Source organism: Heteronotia binoei, chromosome 20, assembly GCF_032191835.1.
Source record: "Heteronotia binoei isolate CCM8104 ecotype False Entrance Well chromosome 20, APGP_CSIRO_Hbin_v1, whole genome shotgun sequence".
NCBI classification, from domain to species: domain Eukaryota; kingdom Metazoa; phylum Chordata; class Lepidosauria; order Squamata; family Gekkonidae; genus Heteronotia; species Heteronotia binoei.
Window position 1 is genome coordinate 28,653,737 of NC_083242.1, and position 9,833 is coordinate 28,663,569.

Consider the following 9,833-nt stretch of genomic DNA (forward strand, 5'->3'; position numbering starts at 1 on the left):
AACATCATGGCGTTACCATAAATCAGCTGTGACTGGATGGGGAGGGAGGCGGAGGAAGGGGAAGGGAGGGGGAGAAAGAGAGGGAAGGAGGGAGGGGGGGAGGAAGGAAGGAAGGAAGGAAGGAAGGAAGGAAGGAAGGAAGGAAGGAAGGAAGGAAGGAAGGAAGGAAGGAAGGAAGGAAAGGAGGGAGGGAGGGAGGAAAGGAAAGGAAAGGAAAGGAAAGGAAAGGAAAGGAAAGGAAAGGAAAGGAAAGGAAAGGAAAGGAAAGGAGGAGGGAGGAGAGAGGGAAAAAAGGGAGGAAAGGGAGGGATGGAGGAGGGAGGGAGGAAGGGAGGAAGAAAAGGAGGGAGGGAGGAAACGGAGGGAGAAAGGAAGGAAGGGAGGGAGGGACGAAGGAAGAAAGGAAGGGAGGGAAGAAGGAAAGGAGGGAGGAAGGAAAGGAGGGAGGGTGGAAGAAAGGGAGGAAAGGAGGGAGGGAGGGAGGAAGGAAGGAAGCTATTATGAAATCAAACTTCAGTCTCCATCAGCCTCATCAGCCTCACTAATCCCACTCTGATGCCCGGATAAAACTGCTGGCCTCAATTGAGTGTCTGCCTCCTTTTCCAGGGCTGCTTTTGAAAGTGGCTTTTGAGAAGCGTCAGGCAGAAGGGGCACTTCATGGTGATGGGACTGAGCTACAGAATGCTCTGCAGGGTCCAATGGAGTCCAAAAGGGAGCAGGAGGTCTCCGGGCAGCCCCAAACCTCAGGCAAAAATCTCCAAGGAGTAGAAAGCATTCTTTGCAAGAGGGAAAGCTTTATGTCTGTAGCATATGCCTTGGATTGTGACCAATTCTTTTTAAACAATGGGTAACAGGCAGAGGTCAAAAATCTCTATTTTCTCTGTGGTCAGAGTGGCCAGAAGTGTGTATATAGCCCCAAAACCAGGTTACCCTGAAAGGTATTCAGTATTCTAAAGGGAGAACCATCTAGGAACAAGGGCTTCAGATTGGGAACATTACAAACCCCTCTCCAGCTGAGGCATTACTTACAAATGGCTGCATTCAAACACTGCAACAAAAGCCTGTCAACCAACAAGCTAGGTTTTGAGGCCAAAATTCTGTTCAGCCTATCGTATGTCAGTAAGGAATCCTGGTTTGCGGGCAAATTCTGCTGGGTGTAGGAGGTGATCTTCCCCAGACTGTGGTCCTTTTGGCCAGGTAAACAGAGCTGGTACTCCACAAACTCTCTTGACTCACAAAAGCTTTTACACAGAAAATCTTGTTCAGGGCTTTTTTTTTTTTTTGTAGCAGAAGCCCCTTTGCATCTCAGGCCACGCCCGCCTGATGTAGCCAGTCCTCCTGGAGCTTCCACAGTTCTTCTTAGAGGGCCTACTGTAAGCTCCAGGAGGATTGGCTACATCAGGGGGGCGTGGCCTGAGATGCAAAGGAGTTCCTGCTACAAAACAAGCCCTGATTTCTAAGGTGGGCTCATATTGAACTATTCTCCTGCAAATTGACATGACTACCCTCTGAAACTATTCAGCAAACAAAGCTTCTGTTCCCAAAAGCGTTTGGTCTTTTAGGTGCTTCTGGATTCGAATCTAGCTGTTCAACTGCAGACCAACATGGCTCACCTCTGAAACTACTCAGCAAACAGTGGTTTAAAAAGGCAGACATCACACCCAACTGCAGGTCATGCAAACTGCAGTTAACCAACCAGCTAGAGCAGGGGTGTCAAACATGCAGCTCAGGGGCCAAATCAGGCCCCCGGAGGGCTCCTGTCAGACCCCTGACCAACTGGCTGCCATCTGCTTCCTTCTCTCTATATCTTGCTTCCTTCTGCATGACAGGTTATTTTGCCAGGCTCGCTCAATTGCACAGCAGCTACAGAGCAAAACCTCTCTTCCTTCTGTTGGCTGAGGCTCCTCCCCTCCTGGTCCCCTGAGGAAGGAAGGAAAGAGCCAGAGCTTCCTTTCCCCAGTTCCCTGGATTCCATGGGAGAGATACAAAGAAAGCACCTTTAAGACCGAGTGCTAATGTTTTAAGCATGTTTTAAGTTTGTGGTTTTTTTTAAATCTTTACTTGTGTTTGTCTATGTCCTTTATAAAGTTTATCTCTCTGCTATGTAATCTTAAATAGGCACACGTACACAATCTTAAATAGGTACACCCCATATGCCCAACATGGTCCGGCCCAACAAGGTCTCATTTGTGTCAGATCCGGCCCTCATAACAAATGAGTTCGACACCCCTGAGCTAGAGAGCTTCGTTTGAACTCCTGGTTTGGATGCCAAACAACAAGCCCTGATTGGCTGGATTCTCCGCATTCAGACATCCCAACGGACCGGCATTTGATCAAACCACGGTGTCTGAAACCTTGTGCATCATGATTTCGGAGCAGAAATATCTCTACAACCCGCATCCCGCGAAGATCGTATCTCTTTCTTTACCTGTGCTAGGTCAGGCAATAGTCAGCCCCCATGACAATTAAGATCCAGCAAAGCCAAATGAAATTACATCAGATCAAGACACTTATCAGTGCCACCGCTAGTGTCTTAAAGACTCACAAGGTTTATTCCGTCAGGAGCTCTCAACAGTCCGAACTCAATTCATCAGATACACCGCAGAACAAACCCATAAGCACACACATTTTTACGGCTGATGAAAGATCATGTCCAAGATTTCTAAGTTACTGGCACTACATTATTGACAATGCAAGGGGGGGGGGGGAGGTTCCGATAAGAAAAAGTCTCCTTATTAGATGTTCAGTCTCAATAAGCATCATCGTCAATATTTTATCAGGGTGAGATTTCCCCAGTCTGTGGTGGCAACGCTGTAGCAATTGCCAAGAGCTGTTCCAAACAGATTGATTACTTTTGCATTGATCGCTTAAAAAAAAAAAGATTTTAAATTCTGTCTGCCAAGAAGGCAGCTGGACTAAGAGAGCAAATGCACCACGCTGTGAATAATTATACATTAGCAAGCAGTCAAAGAAGAGAGGTATAGCCGGAATGTTCCCTCTGTTTTCATTCTTTTTTTTCCCCTTGATCGGGTTGTGTGTTTTCATTCTTAACATCTTTCCTGGTTCTCAGCAAAACATGCCTATTCTTTTAGACCAAAAGCTCTCTTGTGGCCCCATATGCCCACATCTTATGATCTGTGATGTCTACGCTACACTGCAACCGCGCTCTTTGTCCTGGAACAGATTAAGTGGGGGGGGGGGAGCCCTGAAAACAACAAATCAGGAAAATAAAACCTCACAAATCCCCTCTCGATCCATTTTCTTGGAAGACAACATATAGAGCATCTGTTCTTTTTTGTGTTCCCAGTGGGGGGGACTTTAACGCATGGGCAACTAAAACCCAGGTCTGGAAACTTTACTTGTTGCAAAAGATTTTCCCACAGGCCAAAGTCAGCCACGCAATATGGATCGGATCATCTCTCTGAAAACTAGCGTTTGCAAACCCAGTCCTCTGACTTCCAACCTCTCCCATGCCTGGAAGGGGGCGGGGAATGAGTGATCTTTTCCAGAGAACTTTGGGAACAAGTTTCATTCAAAACACAAGCTGCGTCGTCGTGAAAAGAGGAGATGAGAATGTCACTATAGAGATTCCGGGAAAGCGTGCTTGTTTATTCCTGTCACCCACTGGGTTGCAACTCTGCTAATTGCACCCCTGGTAGTCTATTACATATATATTTAGCGAGTGACAGAAGTCCCCCGGGGAGGGGAGAGCAAAGTGCCTACAGCTGCCTAGAAGAAGAGAGGGGCGGTTAAGAAGCATTACCCATCCGTGCACACGAAAGAAAGGAGAGAGGTGGGAATATAATGAAGAACACTCCAAAGGCCAGTAACTCAGTAATAAAACCATGAGCAGCGCTGTTAACTCGGCAGACGGGAAACCAAAATACCTGGCACGACTCTCTGGATACAGACAACAGTCTATTTCCTCCCCCACCTCCCTTTGTAGAGCCACATTTATAAGGTTATGGACGCTTCTGACAGGAGAAAAAAGCTGACTTAAGGAGACCCTGCAGTGTTTTCAAGGCAAGAGATGGACAGAGGTGGTTTGCTCTTGACTGCCTCTCTGTAGCGACCCTGAACTTCCCTGATGGTCTCCCATCTGAGTACAAACCCGCTTAGCTTCCGAGCTCTGACAAGATCAGGCTAGACTGGGCCAGCCAGGTGGTGAGGGGTATTACCCAGCCCAATACAGCTGTTCCAACTAGTCCTTGGTACTGATATATCAGCCAGCTAGGCGCTGCACAGAATAGAGATGGTGCTATCGCTGTCCAGAGTGCTGAAGGGTATCAAACATTCACTGATTTGATCGTAAATGTATATTGGCCAGAATACTGACACCCCTCTCCCCCCCACACACAAAAAAACAACAACCCAGCCTTCTAAAAATTTTGCATCTGCTTGCATGTGAGTTGACTGGGATGTTTCCTTAGAGCAAATGGTGGGAGAAAAGTTTTATTGGCAGACTCTTCTTTTTCTTACCGCCCATTAAGTAGCCTCAGCACACCTTTCCCTATCATAAGAAATAACCTTGCAGCACCTTAGAGTCGAACAGATTTATTGTGACTTTTGCTTTTGTGGGTTTAGCTCAACACAAGATGCATTAAGTGCCAGATGGGGTGCATCTATTTTCACCCATATTGTCCAGTATATGTTGCATATGAATATATCTCCACACATACTGCACATATGTGCAAAACTCAGGCTCGGCATAGAAATGTCACAGATCTGTCACATCTTGCATCGCTTTTCTCTATACTAAAGTGTGGGTATGTGAACAATCACGGGCAACAGGAGAATACGCAATCTTTCACGCTTTAGGACGCTTTAAACGATGTCATGAGAAAGGGTCCCAAATGGGAGAGAATTTAAAAAATCCCAATATGCTCTAGTCATGTTACCTCGTGCAGTGGAGGAAGAGGCTCTGCCCACCAAAACTCCTTCTAAGCTGTAGAGTGTAGTGAGCAAAAATTTTACTTGGAGAGATTCTGACATTAAAGTCGTGAGCTGCTGCGTCAATTAGCTTGCTCTGGGTGCATTTTTTCCTGAGCTAAGACAAAAATGTGTGAGCCAGAGGCTAAAACACTGTGTGCTAGCTCACACTAACTCAGCTAAGAGGGAACACTGCTGCCCATCCTTTTGTTTGCGGTTTCTAGCTTTACTTCCCACAGAGCACCCAGGGGAGCCTTTCCCAGCCTGTTGGTCCAAAAACAGGAAGCCCTGTCCTGGATGGCCCTGGCTAGGCCAACCTCATCAGCTCTTAAAACCTAAGCAGGATTGGCCCTAGTTAGCATTTGGATAGGAAGAAGAAGAAGAATCATAGAGTTGGAAGGGACCTCCAGAGTCATCTAGTCCAACCCCCTGCACAATGCAGGAAACTCACAAACACCTTCCCCCAAATTCACAGGATCTTCACTGCTGTCAGATGGCCATCTAGTCTCTGTTTAAAAACCTTCAAAGAAGAAGAGCCCACCACCTCCCGAGGAATCCTGTTCCACTGAGGAATCGCTCTAACGGTCAGGAAGTTCTTCCTAATGTTGAACTGGAAACTCTCTTGATTTAATTTCAACCCATTGGTTCAGGTCCTATCTTCCGGGGCCATAGAAAACAATTCCACACCATCCTCTAGATGACAGCCCTTCAAGTACTTGAAGATGGTGATCATATCACCTCTCAGCCGCCTCCTCTCCAGGCTAAACATCCCCAGCTCCTTCAACCTTTCCTCATAGGACTTGGTCTCCAAACCCTTACCATTTTTGTCGCCCTCCTCTGGACCCGTTCCAGCTTGTCTATATCCTTCTTAAAATGTGGTGCCCAAAACTGAACACAATACTCCAGGTCACCTCTGAATATATCTTGTCATGAAAATCCTATGGGAACAGCTTAGGTTAACTACGTCTCAACAACACTTTACATCACCAAAGCCTGCAAAAAGGGGCTTCCATGTTTTTGCAGTTGTCATCCATTTGGGCTTTGCTCAAGGGGGATTAATACATTCGAAATGTGGTGCTGAAGGAGAGATTTACAGAACACCATGGACTGCCACAAAGAGAAATCAGTGAATTCTCGATCAAATCAACCCTGAATTCTCCCTAGAAGCTAAAATCACTAAAATGAGGCTCATACTTTGGCCACACTATAAGAAGACAAGAGTCACCAGGAAAGAAAATAATGCTAGGAAAAGTCAAAGGGAAGAAAGGAAGACCAACATGAGAGGAATGGACTCCATCAAGGAAGCCATGGCCTTCAGTTTGCAAGACCTGAACAAGACTGTTAACGCTAGGATGTCCTGAAGATCATTCATCCATGAGGTTGCCATAAGCTGGAAGCGTACACATGTGTCATGTCTCATCAATATATCTATACAAACAAATTTGCCTAGTCTGGTCATAGAATCATAGAGTTGGAAGGGACCTCCAGGGTCATCAACCCCCTGCACAGTGCAGGAAACTCACAAATACCTCCCCCTAAATCCACTGGATCTTCACTGCTGTCAGATGGCCATCTAGCCTCTGTTTAAAAACCTCCAAGGAAGGAGAGCCCACCCACTCCCGAGGAAGCCTGTTCCACTGAGGAACCGCTCTAACTGTCAGGAAGTGTGCTACACTTGTGTCCAAACCATCCCGACAGCACTTAACACACACAACTGGGTCGCCATACTTAGTAAATGAGGACCAGTGGGTCACCCTGCGCCAAAGTTTGAGCAACACTAACCGAGACTACCCCCCCAGATCTGGACTCTGACTCTTCCCTCATCCCCAAGGGCAGGTTTCAGCACCGGGGGACAACGCCTGGCCTCCTCCCCACCGGGGTTCCGGGCAAAGGACAGGAGGGCCCTGCAGGTTTCAGCACCGGGGACAGCGCCTCGTCCCCCTCTCCGTCGGGGTCGGTCACCAAGGGCAGCAGCCCCGGGCAGGTTTCAGTACCGGGGACAGCGTCTGCCCCACTCCCCGCTGGTGTTGGCCGCTAAAGGCAGGGACGCGGGCAAGTTTCAGCACCGTGGAGAGCGCCTGTCCCCCTCCCCGCCGGGGTTCAGCGGGGCCGGGGCAGGTTTCAGCACCGTGGACAGCGCCTGCCCCCTTCCCCGCCGGGGTTCAGCTGGGCCGGGCAGGCTTCAGCACCGTGGAGAGCGGCTCACCTCCAGGTTCTCCAGGCGGTCCTTGAGGGTCTGCATGGTGCGGCTGAGCTGGTCGATGATTTGGCCGGGGTCTCGGGGCGGGTCGCCCATGGTGTCCTTCCCTTTGCCCTCTTTCCTCCAAACGCCGCCCTTGCCGTCGGGGCCGCCCTCGCAGCGGCCCAGCTTGGCGGTGAGCTCGCGGATAGCCTCCCGCTGCTGGCCCAGCGTCGCCTTCTGCTGGAGGATGGTCTCCCGCAAGCGCAGCACCGCCGCCTTCAGCTCCTCCTCGGGGGCCAGGCCGCCCCCCGGCGGGGCGGGCAGCGGGCAGGCGGCGTCCAGCGGCAGGGAAGTGCAGACGAAGCGGCCGCCGCCCGGGGGGGCCTCCGTCTGGGCCCCCCACGCCCCCCACCAGGCCAAGGCCAGCCCGGCCAAGACGGGCACCATGCCTCGGGCTCACTGGGCGGCGGGGCGGCTCAGCATGAGGCGGGCAGGGCGGGCGGCGGGGTGCGCTTCACTCCGCGGGATCGGGACACAAGGGCTGAGGGGGGGGACACGGACCGCCCCCCTCGATGGCCGACAGGGGGCTGCGGTGGCTCTCTGGCCCCCCCAACCCCTCGCAAAGCATCGGCCAGCCAAGCCAAAGGCGACTCCTCGCTCGCCTGTCGGGCTCCTTGCCCGGGAGCCTCCTTAAAAGGGCTGAGCCGAGAAGGGAGGGGAGAGCCGGGAGGGGCCAGCCCGGCGCTGGTTGGCTGCGCGCTCGCCCTACACGCCCCCAAGTGGGGGGGGGCAGAGTAAAAGATGGGGAGGGCCGAGAAAGGAGCCTCCTCATTGGCTGCGGAACCCGCCCGGGGAAAGTATGAAAAGAAAGGGAGCCACAGCGCGCGCACCGACGCCGAAGTCCGTGCGCAACTCGCTTAAGAGCTTGCCAACTCCAGGGCGGGAAAATCCTGGAGAATTTGGGGGAGGGGTTTTTTTTACTAGAATGTGTGTGGATATTTTTAGCGTTCTTTCTATGATAACATTAAAGCTTTGTTTGTAATCATATGGAGACTGAACTCAGACTCATCAACACAGGGAAAAGAATTAAATTGGAGGCTTTAAGCCCCCATTTGAGTGGAAGAGCACCCCTTAGAAAGAGTTGTAGGAAACTTTCAGTACACTTTTTAAGTGTGCAGACTCTTATCTGGGAGAACCGGGTTTGATTCTCCACTCCTTCACTAGCAGCTGCTGGAATGGCCTTCGGTCAGCCATAGCTCTTGTAGGAGTTGTCCTTGAAAGGGCAGCAGCTGTGAGGGCCCTTTCAGGCCCACCTGCCTCACAGGGTGTCTGTTGTGGAGGAAGGAGATAAAAGAGATTGTGAGCCGTTCTGAGACTTTGATTCAGAGAGAAGGGCGGGGTATAAATCTGCAGTCTTCTTCTTCTTCTTCAAACAGAAGTACCAATCCAGATCCTTTATCTGGATTGCCTGGACTAGTCCAGTGAAGTCTCCTCAAATGTGGGAAACTAAGTAGGGTTGGCCCAGGTTTAGTTCTTGGATGGGAGACCACCAAGGAAGTCCAGGGTCTCTTACCTGGTCCTCATGAAACTACAGCTGTCTCCAGTCAATTAAAGTGCACATCTTTTAAGTGGAACATAGCCTGAGGGAAGTTTTAAATTTTCTTCCCTTTCCTTAAGAACTGCTTGGCAAATAGGGAGTTTCAGTGTTACGTAAGTGTACAGCATAAAATGTAAAGTGCAGACAGGAGGGGTAAACACATTTCACAATGCAAAATCCATGGAAGCTGTTTGTCCCCACGCTTGTTACCTTTAACAACCGGGTAGACATACAACAATTGCTGTTTCTTTAGGTACAACCATATCACAGGCAGCGGATTGGCCATTGAGGCCACTGGGAAGAGTCCCAGATGGCCAATGGCCACTGGGACCACCCCTGTTGGTAAAAGAAAAGGGGAAGTCCCCTGTGCAAGCACTGAGTCATTGCCAACCCATGGGGAGATGTCACATCATGATGTTTTCTTGACAGACTTTTTACGGGGTGCTTTGCCATTGCCTTCCCCAGTCATCACCGATGCTTCACCCCCAGCAAGATGCCAAGGCAAACCCCAAATCCAACCGGAGGGCAGACGTGAGCCATGAGTGCCAGCTTAACTCATTTGCTATAAACTATTCCAAATCGAAGGTTGTGGTCTTTTCTAACAGTTAGCGGCCACAAAAAAATGATATATAGGCAAGCAGGAAACTGAACAATCCAAATGCTTTAAATATTTGGGCATAATGCTGGGAATTATGAGGAAGGGAATTGAAAACAAATCAGCCAGTATCGTAATGCCCCTGTATAAATCGGTGGTACGGTCTCCTTTGGAATGCCGTGTGCAATTCTGGTCACCGCACCTCAAAAAGGATATTATAGCATTGGAAAAAGTGCAGAAAAGGGCAACTAGAATGATTAAAGGTTTGGAACACTTTCCCTATGAAGAAAAGTTAAAACGCTTGGGGCTCTTTAGCTTGGAGAAACGTCGACTGCGGGGTGACATGATAGAGGTTTTCAAGATTATGCATGGGATGGAGAAAGCAGAGAAAGAAGTCCTTTTCTCCCTTTCTCACAATACAAGAACTCATGGGCATTCAATGAAATTGCTGAGCAGTCGGTTTAAAACGGATAAAAGGAAGTACTTCTTCACCCAAAGAGTGATTAACATGTGGAATTCACTACCATAGG

The 9,833-nt window shown here is 49.6% G+C and overlaps 1 protein-coding gene across 1 annotated transcript in view; it reads right to left on the bottom strand.

The window, feature by feature from the left end:
• Positions 1-7,608, bottom strand: part of NPTX2 (neuronal pentraxin 2) — a 30,083-nt gene extending 22,475 nt beyond the window's left edge. The window contains exon 1 of the mRNA XM_060260632.1: positions 7,136-7,608. Within this exon, the coding sequence (XP_060116615.1) occupies positions 7,136-7,558 (423 nt within the window). The 5' untranslated portion in view covers positions 7,559-7,608. The remainder of the gene's footprint in view (positions 1-7,135) is intronic.
• Positions 7,609-9,833: the final 2,225 nt, after the last annotated feature.